Here is a 16,332-nt window from a genome sequence, read left to right on the forward strand (position 1 = left end):
TGATCTTACCACTCTATTATATGATCTTTCTTCTATTATATCTAGCTGCTAATAATCCCTCCTACTACACACATTATTGATAAGGAAAAAACTGTATGCTAAGATGGCTGACAAAACCAGCAAGGGAATTCCAGTTTCTGTCTCAAAGCCCTTTTGGGTTCTTCTTCCCTACCCAGTTTCCAGCACATGCCAAAGGTACCAAGTATGCGGAAATAGAAGGGTATAAATTCACCTCCCTGCTTGTGCTCGGTGCTCTGACCTTTGGAGATCATTCTCCTCTGAGCCTGCCAGTGTCAAATAAACCTCCAATCCTCCAAGGTCTCTAAGTGCCACTTGGTTCTTCTGCCAGGATCCAGTCCAGGTTCCATAACATTTGGTTCCCTGATAGGGAAACCCAACCGCACTGGCCCATTGTTGCAGTTTGGGGGTTTGGGGGCAATGCTGGGCCAGTGATGGAATGAGGGATCATAACAGAAAAGGCATGCCCTGCTTAATCTTCAGCAGTCTCCCATCAGGTCACCTCAGACCAGCCCCACTCCACTGTTCCCTCGAGACTCAAAGGCAACTTGGCAGGTGAAGACCTGGTCCAGAATTAGGATTCCAGGTGAGGCCTGGGGCCCCAGGACCCAGTCAGGCCCACCTGTCAGAGTGGAAGGGAAGACTGATCACCTCCCAGAGTCCTCTTAGAGGTCTCACAGGTAGGGACTCCCAGCGGGGAGAAGGAGGGAGGTCCCTCAGGTCTGGAACCCACAAAAAGGGGGACAGGAATGAATTTCCAAAAAGAAAGGAATTCCACAGTTCAGGGCCTCCTAGGGTGGGGGGGGGGGACTATAATAACTTCTGGAGTGAATGCATAAGTGAAGGTGCAGTTTATCTGGCCTTGTCAGGTGGACTGATTCTGTGGCTCCACAGGAGGGCACCCTAAAGGTCCCCAGAAGCCTACAGAGTCCAAATGAGCCCTAACCTATTTCTACAGTGACCTCATAATATCTAAGACAAGCCCCTTCAAGACACCAGTCCAGTGATTATACAGACTTGCTATGGCCAAGAAGCACCCAAGTCTCCTACAGGAATGCAGAGACAGACATCAAACTGGTCTCTCTTTTGGAGGGGTACCACCATTTGTCTGTCTCTACGCTACCACACATGGGAAACATCACCATGGGATCAGGGCAGAGCAAATTGACAGTCCTAGAAACCATGATCAACAATTTCAAGAAGGGGTGTTTGGGAGACTATGGAGTTAGATGTATCCTGGCAAGCTGAGAACCCTATGTGAGTTAGAGTGGCCTACCTTTGATGCTGGATGCCTTCAGAAGGGACACTGGATGTCCCAACAGGTCCCAACAGGTCCCAACAGTCTGTTGAGTGTGGCAAGTCATAACCAGGGACCCAGGACAACCTGATCAGTTTCCATACATGGACTCCTGGCTGGAAATTACCCAGACCCTTCCCCCTTGGGAGCTGTTCTCTTGCAACAGACAGGAACAGGCTAGGGTCTTAGTTGCCGCATCTAAGTGGCCCAAAGAGAACCAACGGAAGTCCCAGGCTCCGCAGATCATAGCCAGAGATCCTGATGATGAACTGATCTTGCCCCCTCCATATGAACCCCCAAGCCCACTGCTCCAGACCCTTCAGTTCCAGACAATCCACCGCCACCAGTCTCTCTGACACCCTCAGGTCCAGAGAATCCACCAGTGCCCCCAGGCCCAAAGGATGATTTTCTCCAGGATTGGAGGCCAGACTGTGCCCCAGGTGCAAGTGCCCTCCAGATGCTGGTATGGGAGGCACAGGAAACTGAAAGATGTGACGAAGACAGGACGGTCCAACTTGGACATTCCATGATGTACTGTCAACCTTTCTCCACCACTGACCTCCTCAACTGGAAGCACAAAACCCCTTCTTACTCTGAAAAACCACAAGCTATGATAGACCTTATGGAATCCCTTTTCCAGACCCACTGGCCAGCCCGGGAACAGCCAACGGTTACTGTGCACCCTGTTCAACATGGAGGAAAGAAGACTAACGAGAGGAGCACAACAGTACCTAGTGGAATGTGCACCAGTGGGAGTTATTGACCCTGCTGCCTGGGCTAGAACAGCAGCACCCAAGGAGCACCTCACATGGGGCTTCAACAAGGATGAAGGACAGGCCCATGTCCACCGATACCAAGAAGCCCTCCTCCAGGGAACCCAAGCAGCAGCAAAGAAACCACGAACATGGCCAGATATACACGGTCACTCAACAACCAGTGGAGTCCCCCGGGGACTACTACAAAAGACTGTGCGTAGCCTATCAGGTGTACACACCGTTCAGCCCCGAGGCACGGTACAGCCAACAAACGGTAAACCCCTCCTCCATGGCTCAAGCCGCCCCAGACATCAGGAAGAAACTCCAGGAATTGGAGGGATTTGCAGGGATGAACATCACCCAGCTAACAGAGGTTGCTGATAACTTCTTCATGAACAGGGAGGTCACAGCTGAGAGGGAAGCAGAAAAGAAAATTAAGAAAAAAGTCAGCTTCCTCTCCTCGTCCCTGAGGGAAAAGGACAATGCAAAGACAGGAAGGCTCCCACCACCAAAAGGGGAGAAGCCCAGAAGCCCCTTGGCAAAAGACCAGTGTGCCTGCTGTAAGGAAAAGGGACACTGGAAAATGAATGTCCCAACAGAGGAAAGGCTCCAAAGCCCAGCCACTACAAGGAAGAACCCCAAGAGGAGGACCTCATAGGCCTGGCAGAAGTAGGGAACCGGGCTCATTCCTATTTGGCCCTCATGAGCCCACAGTCAGAATGAAAGTAGAGGGCCAATCAATGACTTTCATGGTTGACACTGGGACCAAACACTCTGTTGTCCCCTCCTTGGTGGCCCCCTTCGGCACAAGAACTGCGACTCTCATTGCAGCCACTGGGATGAAAGCAATACATGAAAGCAAAACCCTTCTGCCAAGCACAACAATGTGAACTCAGGGGTCACAAGGTATGACATGAGTTCCTTTATTTGCCTGATTGCCCCATCCCCCGCCTGGGCAGAGATGTAACTCTCTAAGTTCGGGGCTCAGATAACTTTTGAACCCACTGGGCATACTAGCCTCTGATTAAACCCAAGACAAGAAGAGGTGGGTCTTTGGTACTAGCGACCACCATGCCAAGAGAAGAATAATGAAAGTTGTTTTGTGCTCGGGCACAAGTAAACAGCCCACTGGAATTCAGACTTGCCTTTCCTACAGTATGGGCTAAGGACAACCTACCTGGACTAGCCCAGAATTGGGCCCCTATCATTGTTGAACTGATCTCGGGAGCCCAACCCCAAAGACAAAGGCAATATCCCCTTCCGCAAGAAGCTGAGATCAGCATCCAAGAACACCCAACCAAACTCAAAGGAGGCAGGCATCCCGGTGAGTGTCAATCAGCCTGGAATACCCTGACTCTTGCCAGTCAAGAAACCAGGAATGGGATACCAACCAGTTCAGGACCTGTGGGCCATCAAGAAGGTGACCATCTCTCTGCACCCCGTGGTCCCAAATCCATACACCCTCCTCAGCCAAATCCCAGGATCAGCCAGATGGTTCACTTGCCTGGACCTGAAGGATGCCTTCTTCTGTCTCCGCTTAGCTCCCCAGAGCCAGCCACTAGTTGTCTTTGAATGGACTAAACTCTATATGGGCCATCAGATGCAAATAACTTAGACACACCTCCCTAAGGGGCCCAAGAATTCACCAACCCCCTTTGGCAAAGTACTGATCGCAGACCTCACCAGCTTCCCGAGAAAGGCCACACGGTATACCCTCCTCCAGTACATGGGTGACTTCCTTCTTGCCAGTGACACCCAAGACTGTACTAAGGGCACCAAGGCCCTCCTACAGCTTCTGACAGACTGGGGATACAGGGTATCATGGAAGAAAGCAGAGAACTGCCAAAGACAAATCCAATACCTTGGTTTCCCCCTCACCCAAGGGAAGAGAGAATTAGGGCCGGACAGAATGAGAGTCATCATCTTTCTGCCTTGGCCTTGGACAAAAAAAGTCCTACAAGAATTCCTAAGGGCTGCAGGATTCTGCCGCATCTGGATCCCTAGGTTCTCAGCAATAGCAAAACCTCTCTATGATCTTGTAGGAGGTCCAGATCGCAAACCCCCTGCCCAGACTGAGGAAGCAGAAGCTGCCTTCACTGGGATGAAGACTGTTCTGGGGCAGGCTCCAGCTCTGGCCCTACCAGATATAGAAAAACTCTTCAAATCCCTCGGTACTTGAGAAAGAAAAAATAGCGCTCGGGGTACTCACCTAGACTGTTGAGCCCTGGCAACGGCCAGTTGCATATCTGTCAAAGAAACTGGACCCCGTGGCAGCAGGATGGCCACTGTGTCTCAGGGCACTTGCAGCCACACTCCAACTCATCAAGGAGGCCAAGAAGCTCACCCTGGGACAAGAATTTAATGTCAAAGTCCTTCATGCGGTTGTGTCCCTCATGAACACACAGGGGTACTGCTTTCTTTCCAACTCTCGGCTAGCACAATACCAGGGCGCCTCTGCCAAAACCCAAGGGTCAGCCTCGAGACAGTAAGGACATTAAACCCAGCAACCTTTCTCCCCATGGAAGATGGAGAGCCAAACCATGACTGATCCAAGGTAACTGATGAAGTCCATGCAAGCCATCCGGATCTAAGGAATCAAGTCATAAAGAATCCAGAGCTCATGCTATGCAGGGATGGAGGCTGTTACCTAAAAGAGGGTGCCCGGAAAGTGGGTTATGCAGTGACCACAACCACTGAAGTCCTAGAAGCCCAGGCATTAACTGCTGGATGGTCAGCACAACGGGCTGAACTGTATGCCTGAGTCCGAGCCCTCACCCTCAGGGAAGCAATCAAGTCAACATCTACACTGACTCCTCATCTGCCTTCACTACTGTGCACATGCATGGGGCCATATCCTTACTGCCTCAGGGAAAGCTATCAAAAACAAGGAGGAGATACTAAAATTTCTTGAAGATGTCTGGCTTCCAAAGGAAGCAGTAATCTTTCTGCCTTTCTGCAGGCACTGTAAGGGACACCAGAAAGGAGATGACCCCAGAGCACGCAGAAATCGTCTGGCAGATGAAGCGGCCAAAACTGCAGCGAGTAGGGACAAAGTCCCTTCCCTCACGATGGCCCTGACACCCCTGGAAGAAGCCCCTCTGCCCAGTCACACTGAAAAAGAAAGAAAATGGGCCATGGCTGAGGGGCCACCCTGACTAAAAAGGGATGGGAGGTGATGCCAGATGGGTGTGTCTTCGTTCCAACAGCAACAGGAGGACATCTAGTGAAGGAGTCCCACCAACTCACTCATCTAGGAAAAACTGCAGTAGGGGCCCTCCTCAAGAAGCACTCCTACATCAGCGAGCTGACGGCACTATGCCGAGCAAGGAGTGAACGGCGCTTAACGTGTGCTAAGAATAATGCTTGATCTACACCACGGCCCCCGCTGGGGTCCAGAGAATAGGAGCAACCCCCTGTGAAGATCTAGAAATAGAATTCACAGACATACAGCCCAGCGAGGGGTACAAATATCTCCTAGTGACAGCGTGCACATACTCTAGTTGGGTTGAGGCCTTCCCGACCAGGACGGAACAGAGCCGGGAAGTAACCAGAGTCCTCCTGCGAGAGATTGTGCCCAGGTTCGGTCTGCCATTAACAATTCACAGTGACAAGGGACCCCCGTTTGCAGCAGATATTGTACAGACCTTAACCAAATCTCTCTACATCACCTGGAAGCTCCACATGGCCTACCGGCCTCAAAGCTCAGGGAAAGTAGAATGGATGAATCGCAGCCTCAAGGGAACCTTAGCAAAGTTCGGCCAGGTTACTAACTTTCCATGGCCAGATCTGCTACCCCAGCCCTCCTAGGCACTCGCTGCATGCCTGCAGCAGTAGGCTTCTCCCCTTCCGAACTGGTGTATGGACAGCCTCCCCCGTGCCTAGAAGCCTTTCAGGGAACCTACATCAGATTGGAGATAAGGAAATAAGAGAAAAGCTTCAGGCACTGGGGCCCATCCTAAATAAGCTACAGAAATATACCACTGGAAGGGCTCCAGTTTCCTAAGGGTCATAGGTACACTCACTCCAAACAGGAGACTCAGGTTGGGTCAAAGATTGGACAAAGGACGCCCTCAAACCACAGTGGACAAGGCCCCACACTGTTGTTTTAACTATCCCTACTGTCCTCAAGGTCTCAGGTATCACCCCATGGGTTCACCAGTCAGAAGAGGAATCACTCCAGTGGAAAGCCCAAGCAGACCCTACAGACCCACTCTAGCCTCACCTTCGGCGAGACCCCACTGACTGATGGACATCTGTTTGCCGTGGTCCCTGCCTATCATCGGCACAATATCCCTCACCTCAGGTGTCTGACTTTATGCTGCTGCCCCTTCTGACTGGACTTTGTCCCAGAAACTTGCTATTGTTATTGCTTATTGGGCAACCTTAGGAACCTTAGGATGGATTGCTAAGTTCATAGAAAACACTGTTACCAGGCAAGCCATCACCCAGATATTAGCCTTGCAAGGCTATCAGCCCATAGTAGATAAAAATGATGTTCCTCTAAACTACGTGTTTAGAGGGGCATCAAAGTGGTGAATGATAAGGGAAAACCTGTACTCTAAGATGGCTGACCAAACCAGCAAGGGAATTCTAGTCCCTGTCTCAAAGCCCTTCTGGGTTCTTCTTCCCTACCCCGTTTCCCATGGGTGCCAGAAGTACCAAGTGTGCGGAAGTAGAAGGGTATAAGTTACCCTCCCTGCATATGCTCAGGGCTCAGACCTTTGGAGATCATTCTTCTCTGAGCCCGCCGGTGTTAAATAAACCTCTGATTCTCCAAAGCCTGTGAAAACCGCTTGATTCTTCCATCAGGACCCAGTCCAGGTTCTGTAACATTATCACTAAGACATTACTTGGTATGTGAAGGACATAGAGATTTGGGGAATAATCCAATTTGAAATAGGGTTTGTAAAAAAAAAAAAAAGGGACACCTGGGTGGCTCAGTTGGTTAAGCAGCTGCCTTCGGCTCAGGTCATGATCCCAGCATCCTGGGATCGAGTCCCACATCGGGCTCCTTGCTCGGCGGGGAGCCTGCTTCTCCCTCTGCCTCTGCCTGCCATTCTGTCTGCCTGTGCTCGCTCTCTCCCCCCATCTCTCTCTCTGATAAATAAATAAAAATAAATAAAATCTTTAAAAAAAAATGAAATAGGGTTTGTTTTTTGTTTTGTTTTGTTTTGTTTTGTTTTTTGCTCTTCAGCAAAGGCCCATTCCAGTAACAAAAGGATGCTGGTTAACTCATTTGTTGTACAGATTCATATTTTGTAAATATATTTGACAAAGGGTTTCACCTAAGAAAAAGACTAAAAAAAAAAAAACACCTGATAGAAAATATGCAAACGCTATGAAGAGGCTACTCATAAGAGATCTACAAATGGCTTGCTCAACCCACTAGTGAAAAAAAAAAAAAGCAAATTCAAAGAACAATCAGTTATTACTTTTTCCCATCAAACTGAAAAATATTTCTTTTAAAAGATTTTATTTATTTATTTGACTGACAAAGATCACAAGTAGGCAGAGAGGCAGGCAGAGAGAGGAGGAAGCAGGCTCCCCACTGAGCAGAGAGCCCGAAGTGGGGCTCGATCCCAGGAACCCGGGATCATGATCTGAGCCGAAGACAGAGGTTTAACCCACTGAGCCACCCAGGCACCCCTTAAAAATATTTTTAAAAATCACTAGTTCCCTAGGTTGACGAGAGTGGAAACTATCATATCAGTGGGTGAGAGTTTAAAATGGCACAATTTGCAGGGGAAGCTAAATTCCAGTTTTCCAGTTTCAGGAGTAAAGTATAAGGTGATAGAAAGGTAATAAAAAAATGTATATACATGAACGTTCACAGTAATACTGTTTATAACAGTGAAAAAATAGAGATAACCTAAGTTTACAAGATAAAGTTATTGATTAAATAAATTTTGGTGTTACCCACACAATTCTCTAGCCACTGAAATTATAAAGCTGAATAATGACAATATGAAACACTGAGTGAAGTAAAGAAGACCAAATGGAAAGATATTCCATGCACATGAACTGAAAGGCTCAAAATTACAAAGATGTCAAGTCTCCTACAGACCTGAATGTCAAAGCATCTGATCTATAAATCCAAAGCAATCTCTCTTTTTTTTAATATTTTTTTAGATTTTATTTATTTATTTGACAGAGAGAGAGAGTTTATAAGCAGGCAGGGTGGGAGAAGGAGAAGCAGGCTCCCCGCTTAACAGGGAGCCCGATGCTTGATCCCAGGACCCTGGGATCATGACCTGAGCTGAACCACCCAGGAGCCCCTCTTACACTACCTTTCTTAATCCAAAGAAATCTTGATCAAAATCCTTGAAGTCTTAGTATGTCTCTGTGTATGTTTGTAGAATCTGATAAACCGGTTCTAAGCTTTATACGGAAATGCAAAGAACTGAAGAGTATCATCAGGAATTGGTACAAAGAAGAATTAATCTTTACTTAATTAAGCTACAATAATCAAAACTCACATTAGCACAAAAGAAGTACACCCATAGAAGAGAAGACAAAGTCCAGAACTGGATCTGTGCGTATATAGATACTTTATTGATGAAAAAGATGGCACCACAGAGCAATGGAGAACGGACGGTCTTTTTGGTAAGTGCTGCTTGGTCAGTTGGATATCAATATGCTCCAAAATGAAATTGAAGTCTAATTCCTTGCCATACGCATAAATGTCTAACTCCTCGCCATAGGCATAAATTAAACCCAAATGAACTGTAGATCTAACTATAAGTAGTAAAACAATAAAGCTGATGGAAGATAACACAGGCAGATGTATCCTCAGGGCCTTGGGGTTGAGACTAAGCAAAGATTTCTTAAGTAGGACTCAAAAAGCACTAATAGTAAAGGGGAAATTGGTAAATGGGATTACATTAAAATTAGGAATTTCCACTAACCTCTATTAAAAGAGTAAGAAAAGCAAACCATAGAGTAGAAGGAGATATTTTTTTTCTTTTCTTTTCTTTTCTTTTTTGAGATATTTTTAACACATGTAACTAATGAAGGAATTTATATCTATAATATATGAAGCACAAATAAATAAGAAAAACTCTGACAATCCTATAGAAAAAGTGACCAAGAGACTTAAACAAGCACTTTAAACCTCCTCTGTCCCCACCAAAGATACCCAAATGGCCAATTTGAAAAGTTGTTCAACCTCATTAGTTATCAGGAAAATGCACATTAAAATCACATGATGCTACCATACACCTATCAGATTGGATGAAATCAATACAACTGACAATACCGAGTGTTGCCAAAGACACCAAGTGTTGCCAAAGATACAGAGCAACAGAGACTCACATCCATGGGGTGCAAACTGGGGATAAGGCCTTCAGCAGTATGCCCTAAAGCTGAACACAAACATATCCTATAACGCACTAACTCCATTCCTAGGCATACAAACAAATGACAAGAATTAAAACCTTCTCATGTATACCAAAAGCCATGTACAGGAATGCGCATAGCAACATTTTTCATGACAGCCCAAAACTGGAAACAACCCCAAAGGCAATCAACAACTGAGTAAGTAAATATTTTGGCATTTCATCCCAATGAAAAAATATTCAACAGCCACAATGAATGAACAAATAATAATGCAGGTTAAAAACATAGATGAAGGGGAGCCTGGGTGGCTCAGTGCGTTGAGCCTCTGCCTTCAGCTTGGGTCATGCTCTCAGGGACCTGGGATCGAGCCCCACATTGGGCTCTCTCCTTGGCGTGGAGTCTGCTCTCCCCTCTCTCTCTGCCTGCCTCTCTGCCTACTTGTGATCTCTCTGTCAAATAAATAAATAAAATCTTTTAAAAAAAAAATAGATGAAGCTCAGAAACAAACATGGAGTAAAAGAATCAAAAACAAAAAACTTCATATGCTCCTCTTACACAAAATTTAAAACAGTCGCTGTAGGGTTTGAAGTCATGATGGCAGTTACCTCTGCTGGGGAAGAGGTCATGGAGGGCTCCTGGGGTACTAGAAATGTTGCTTGACATAGGTGGGGGTTACCTGGATGCGTTTGCTTTTGTGATCATTTACTGAGCTGTATACTTACATCTGTGCACTTCCCTAAATGTATGTTACACTGCCATAAAATATTTTATTCTGTATTTATCAGCTTGGAAATACGTCCATAATTATTAAATGGAAAAAAGTAGCTTAGCAAATTAGATCTAATTCCCCTTTTGAGATATATAGAAGTATTCTTCTCTAACACATCTAGGACTAGAAGTTAACTGCTTGATTTCAAAAGCAAGTGAAAGTGAGGATTCATAAAAACAAGTGAACAAAAAAAAAAACCACCTGCTGCCTAAAACATCTCATTTTTTTTCACTTAACACTAAGGACTTGAGTATTTGCTTACTAGAATTCCACATCATCTTTCCTGCATAAATCATATCCACAATCCATCTTCTCTATTTGCAGTTTCACTTTTGCTAACATGGAACAAAAATGTAAATACACTTGTGAAGCAATATGAATATGGAATCCTTCATGACTTTTAACGTTGCTTCTCAAATCTTTTACAGTTATCCCACCCACTATGAATTCCAGAGCAACTGTTTCAGAGATCGGGCTTGCTCACAATTTGCTAAAGGATTCAACCTAATTTTAGTGGAGAAAACTGCTCTATTTTTATACTCATATTTCACTGTTTATGTAATATTTAGATTACATAATTGCAGTAGTAAGTTCAATTGGTATGAACAAGGCTAAGAAAAAACATAAAAGGCTCTTAGTAAGCACACAATTTTGAGCACACTAAAGAGACATTTGTTAACAGAATGCATTAAGTCTTAAGAGCACTTTTAATACATATATTTAAGTCTTTGCATAAGAAATACAAACTATATATTCCAAAACATCAATACCGGTTTATCTTGATTGGAGGGGTTTCTGGTAATGCTTAATTAAATATGATTGTGTATTTCTTCACAGGACTTGTATTCATACATCTTTTTCAAATCATACGAAGCTTGTTACGGGACCACTCTAAGAAAACTGGTAGGAGTTGGGCAAAATAGATGCCTTGCACCCTCCCCTCCTCGAGTGTGAAATGTGATGATTACAGCCGTTAAGTCAACATATCCACTGAAACTTCAGCTCTGTCATCGGCTAGCTGTATATCCTTGGGCATGCCTCCCCTCTAAAACTCGGTTTTCTTTACTGTAAAATGGGGATCATATCACCTACTGCAAACAGCTGCTACGGGAATTATCATGATAAGGTAGGATCTAAAGCCAAAGCACAGTACCTCACACACAATAAACCTCAATAAATGTTACCGCAACAAAAAGGAGGGAGGGACCAAGATGGCAACATAGAAGGCTCCTGAACTTCCCTCCTCCCACAGACACGCCAAATATACAGCTATACAGAGCAATTCCCTCAGAGAAAAATCCAGAAACTAGGTGAATGACACCTATAGATCAGGCAAATGAGAAAATCTTCACATTAAAACAGGTAGAAAAGGCTAAGACACATCTTGCCATAATGCTACCCCAACATTGTGCCATAAAATCAAGAAGGAACTCTGACTCCCAGCTTCTCCCTGAGGGATGAAGGGTTTGGACCACACGGGCAGTGCCCCAACTTTTAAAATCTTCACCCAAGGGACAGGATCCCAAACACCTTGTTCTGAAAGCCAATGGGGCTTGTACCCATAAGACCCATAAGAAAACAACAAACAAAGAAGTAGTTCTTAATAGGCCCAGAAGCATTCACCAAAGCTATCCCCCAAGGGTTCAGTGCAGAAAAATGGGGCAAAAACATCCACCCCTTAGTCTTTACCTAGAAGGGATGTATATGCACACTTTACAAGCCGCTGCCTGAGGGCCTGACTTTAATTTGGCCTGCATCTAGGGGCTGGCAGCAATCCGCTATAGAGCCTGGGGGAGCTTGTGATTACTTCCCCTTTCTTCACACTATGGCCTACTCCAGTGATAAAACCAGCTCACTGGCATCTCTCCGGAAGGAACTTAAACATATGTCTGGCACCCCAGCTTTTGGGACTGCCACCTGAGACAGGCCCCCAGACTGCCTAGCTCTGAGAGCCAAAAGGGCTTACATTCCTGAGTCCTGCAGGACTATAGCAAACAGGGAAGCAGTTCTTCTCAGGCACCCAGGGGCACTCACTGTGGCTATACCCCCTGGGCTCAACACAAAAAGAACAGGCAAAAATGCCATCGCCTAGTTTCACTGGAAGTGGGTTTAACTACATTTAATCCTCCCTGAGGATCCATTTCGAATTAGCGTGCTTGTGGGGCTAACTGCAAACTTCCCTGGAGCCCAAAAGTGCCAGTGGGCCTTCCTCCCCCTGCCTCTGGCCCACCCCAATAATAAAACCAAGTCACTAGTATTTGCTTAGAAGGAGCTTCTCTACACATCTAGTTCCCCAACTGTTACGGCTGGCTCGAGGCATGAGCTCACAGATGATGCAGTTTTGATAGTAGAGGTGGCTTGGGTTCGTGAGTCCTACAGAACTATGCAGATAGAGAAGCGGTTTTAAACAGGAGCAGGACTACCCCCCTGCACAGAGCTATATGCCCAGGCTCGGTGCAGAGGGAGCAGGAAGGGGTTTAAAGTGCACATTTGTAGAGCACATATACTTTCCCAACTGCTGCCTGACATAAGCCTGCAACCAGGTGCTGACTGCAAACCTCTCCCAACTCTTTTAAGACTGATAGGTCTTTAGGGTAACAGAATTTTTATTCCCTTGGTGCCCACAGTTCTTAGTCATGCTGCTCCAAAGAATAAAGAGGTAGACAAGACAAAGAGAGGTGGGCAGTGAGGCTAAGTTTATTAAGCAAAAACAGAAAGCTCCCAGAGAGGGAGGGGACCCAAGAGGGTTGCCATTTTGGCATTCAAATATAGGGATATTTATAAGCTCTTTGGCGGAAGATCTTGAGCATGCTTAATGCAGGCCCTCTGTGACCTCACTGTTAAAGGTATGCCAGTCAAGGCTTGGGTTATTGTTCATATGTTGATGGTCTTTTGGGCTGACATCTGGAGACCAACTGCCTCAATTTGTGATAATGACCAATGTTTTATAGTTAACTGTTTTGTTTCGGGATGTTTTGCAAAAGTCACTTCTGCAGAGGTCTTGTCTAAGCTGTAAAACAGGATGCTAGTGAGGTCTTGTCTCCGCTCTCCTAGCTTCCCGATTTCTTGTTGGTGATCCTGGTACTGACTACCTCATTGTCCAACTAACCCCTAACATTTGCACACACTCGATGACTGGGAACCACCAAGAACAAAGATGGCAGCTTGGACAATCACAAGTTTGAGAGACAGCCAGGAGTTTGGCCAGGCTGGTTAACAAGGTTCATCTTCTACATGAAACCAGTCTGTCAAGAAGGGGAGAGACAGCTGTTTTACCTGATGCATAAAAACCAACACAAAGAGTCAAGGATTATGAAGAAACAGGGCAATACATTCCCAAAAAAAGAACAAGATAAATCTCCAGGAAAGAATCTTAATGAAATGGAAATAAGTGATTTATCTGATAGAGAGTCATAAAAATACTCACTGGGGTCAGGAGAATAATGAACGAACAAAGTGAGAACTTCAACAGAGATAGAAAATATCAAAAAGTACCAAACGGAATTCATAGAGCTGAAGAATATAATAATTGAACTGAAAAATTCCATAGTGAAGTTCAACAGCAGACTAAATCAAGCAGAAGAAATGATCAACAAACTGGACAGGGCAGGGGACTTCATCCAATCAGATGAAAAAGGGGGAAAAAAAATGAAGACAGATTAAGGGGCTTATGGGGCACCATTAAGCCGGCCAATATGTGCATTATAGGAGTCCCAGGAAAAAAGAGAAAGAAAGGGCAGAAAACTTATTCAAAGAAGTAACAGCTAAAAACTTCCTTAACAGGGGGAAAGAAACAGACATGCAAAGGCAAAAGCCCAAAAAGTACCAAATAAAATTAATCTAAAAGACCCAGAAATATTATATTTAAACTGTCAAAAATTAAAGACAAAGAAAGATATGCAAAAACAGCAAGAAAAAAGCAACTCATTACATTCAAGAGAACCCCTATAAAACTATTAGCAGATTTTTCAAAAGAAACTTGCAGGCCAGAAAGGTGTGAAATGATATACTCAAAGCTGAAAGAGAAAAACTACCAACTAAGAATACTCTATCCAGCAAAGCTGTCCTTCAAAACTTAAGGAGAGCTCAAGTTTTTTAAACAAAAGCTGAAGGAGTTTGTCACCACTAGAATGGCCTTACTAAGAAATGCTAAAGGGAGTTCTTTAAGCTGAAACGAAACTGTACTAATTAGTAACAGGAAAATATAAAAGTATAAAACTCCCTGGTAAAGGTAAACATATAGTTAAGTTCAGAATACTCTAATGGTGTAATGGTAGTGGGTAAATCACAACTCTAGTATAAAGGTTAAAAGACCAAAAGTATTAAACTAACTATAAGTACAATAAGTTGTTAATGGATACACAATACAAAAGGATATAAAATAGGATACCAAAAATATATAATGTGGGGGAAAAGGGAATGTAAAAATGTAGAGCTTCTGTATGGATTTAAAGTTAAATTGTTATCAACTTAAAATAGACTGTTATAAACATATTTTATGTGAATCTCATGGTAACCACAAAGCAAAAGTCTATAACAGATACACAAAAAAAATAAAAAGAATCTAGGCAAAAGAAACTACTGCTACTAAGAAAAGAAACTACAAAACAGCCAGAAAACAATGAACAAAATGGCTATAGTAGGTCCATACCTATCTAAACTCCTTTAAAAGTAAGTGGACTAAATTGTCCAAACAAAAGACGCTAAATGGATTAAAAACAAGATTCAACCATATGCTGCCTATAAAAGATTTACTTTAGCTTTAAAGACACACAGAGACCATATGTGAAAGGATAGAGATATTCCATGTGAATGGAAACCAAAAGAAAACAGGGGTTAGCTATAATTATATCAGACAAAATAGACTTTAAGTTAAAAGGGACACCTTTTAACAAGAGGGACACCTGGCTTACTCAGTAGGTAGAGCATGCAACTCTTGATCTCAGGGTTGTGAGTTCGAGCCCCATGTTAGGTGTAGAGATTACTTGAAAATAAAATCTTTAAAGAAAATTGTAACAAGAGATAAACTGTACATCATATAAGACTAAAAGGATCAATTCATCAAGAAAAATGTAGCAATTATAAATATTTATTCATTCAACACTGGAGTACCTAAATCTATAAAGTGAATATTAACACATCTGAAGAGAGAAAGAGGCAGCAATACAGTAACAGCAAGGGTCTTCAATACCCCCACTTTCAATGAAGGATAAATCATCCAGACAAAAAAAAAAAATCAATGGAAACACTGACCTTAAAATTACATGTTAGACCAGATGGACCTAACATACAGAGAACATTCCATCCAAAAGAGCAGAACACTCATTCTTCTCTAGCACACATGGAGTAGTCCCCAGAATGGATCATATATTGGGCTACAAAACAAGTCTTAATAAATTTAAAAAGACTGAAATCATATCAATCATTTACTCTGATCACAATGGACTAAAATTATAGATCATTATAAGAAGAAAACTAGAAGCTTTGCGCAGTGGCAGTATCGTAGCCAATGAGGTTTATCCGAGGCGCGATTATTGCTAATTGAAGAAGAAAACTAGACAATTCACAAATATGTGGAGACTAAACAACATGCTCCTGAACCACCAATGGGTCAAAGGAGAAATAAAAAAACAATAAAAAATCAGAGCAGAAATAAATGAAATAGAGACTAAAAAAACAATAGAAAAAAATCATTGAAACTAAGAGCTGATGGTTTGACAAGATAAAGAAAATCGACAAACTTTTAACTAGATTAAGAAAAAAGAGAGAATGACTCAAATAAATAAAACCAGAACTGAAAGAGGAGACATTACAACTGATAACATAAAAACATTAAGGATCATAAGAAACTACTATGAACAGTTACAATGCCAACAAATTAGATTACCTAAAAGAAATGAATAAATTCCTAGAAACATACAACCAAGACTGAATCATGAAAAAAGAGAAAACCCAAACAGACCAATTATTAGTAAGGAAACTGAATCAGTAATCAAAAACCTCCAACAAAGAAAAATCCAGGAGCAGATGGTTTCACTAGTGAAGTCTACCAAACATTAAAAGAAAAATTAATTCCAGCCCTTCTCAAACTCTTCCAAAAAAACAGAAAAGGAGGGAATACTTCCAAATTCATTTTACGAGGCAAGTATCACCCTGAT

At 43.6% G+C, this 16,332-nt stretch overlaps 1 protein-coding gene and 1 pseudogene across 2 annotated transcripts in view; one reads left to right on the plus strand and one right to left on the minus strand.

Moving 5' to 3' along the window:
• CRADD (CASP2 and RIPK1 domain containing adaptor with death domain) overlaps positions 1–16,332 on the minus strand; it is a 178,667-nt gene that overhangs the window by 82,705 nt on the left and 79,630 nt on the right. Inside the window, exon 3 of one of the 2 annotated variants that reach the window (XM_044227481.1) lies at positions 4,373–4,415. The exons of the other annotated variant lie outside the window; for it this stretch is intronic. Coding sequence (XP_044083416.1) covers positions 4,411–4,415 — 5 coding nt within the window. The 3' untranslated portion in view covers positions 4,373–4,410. Of the gene's footprint in view, positions 1–4,372; positions 4,416–16,332 lie in introns of those variants that run through there. 2 annotated transcript variants of the gene reach the window in all.
• LOC122892733 lies at positions 15,655–15,766 on the plus strand (annotated as a pseudogene).

Source organism: Neovison vison, chromosome 12, assembly GCF_020171115.1.
Source record: "Neovison vison isolate M4711 chromosome 12, ASM_NN_V1, whole genome shotgun sequence".
Taxonomy (NCBI): Eukaryota; Metazoa; Chordata; class Mammalia; order Carnivora; family Mustelidae; genus Neogale; species Neogale vison.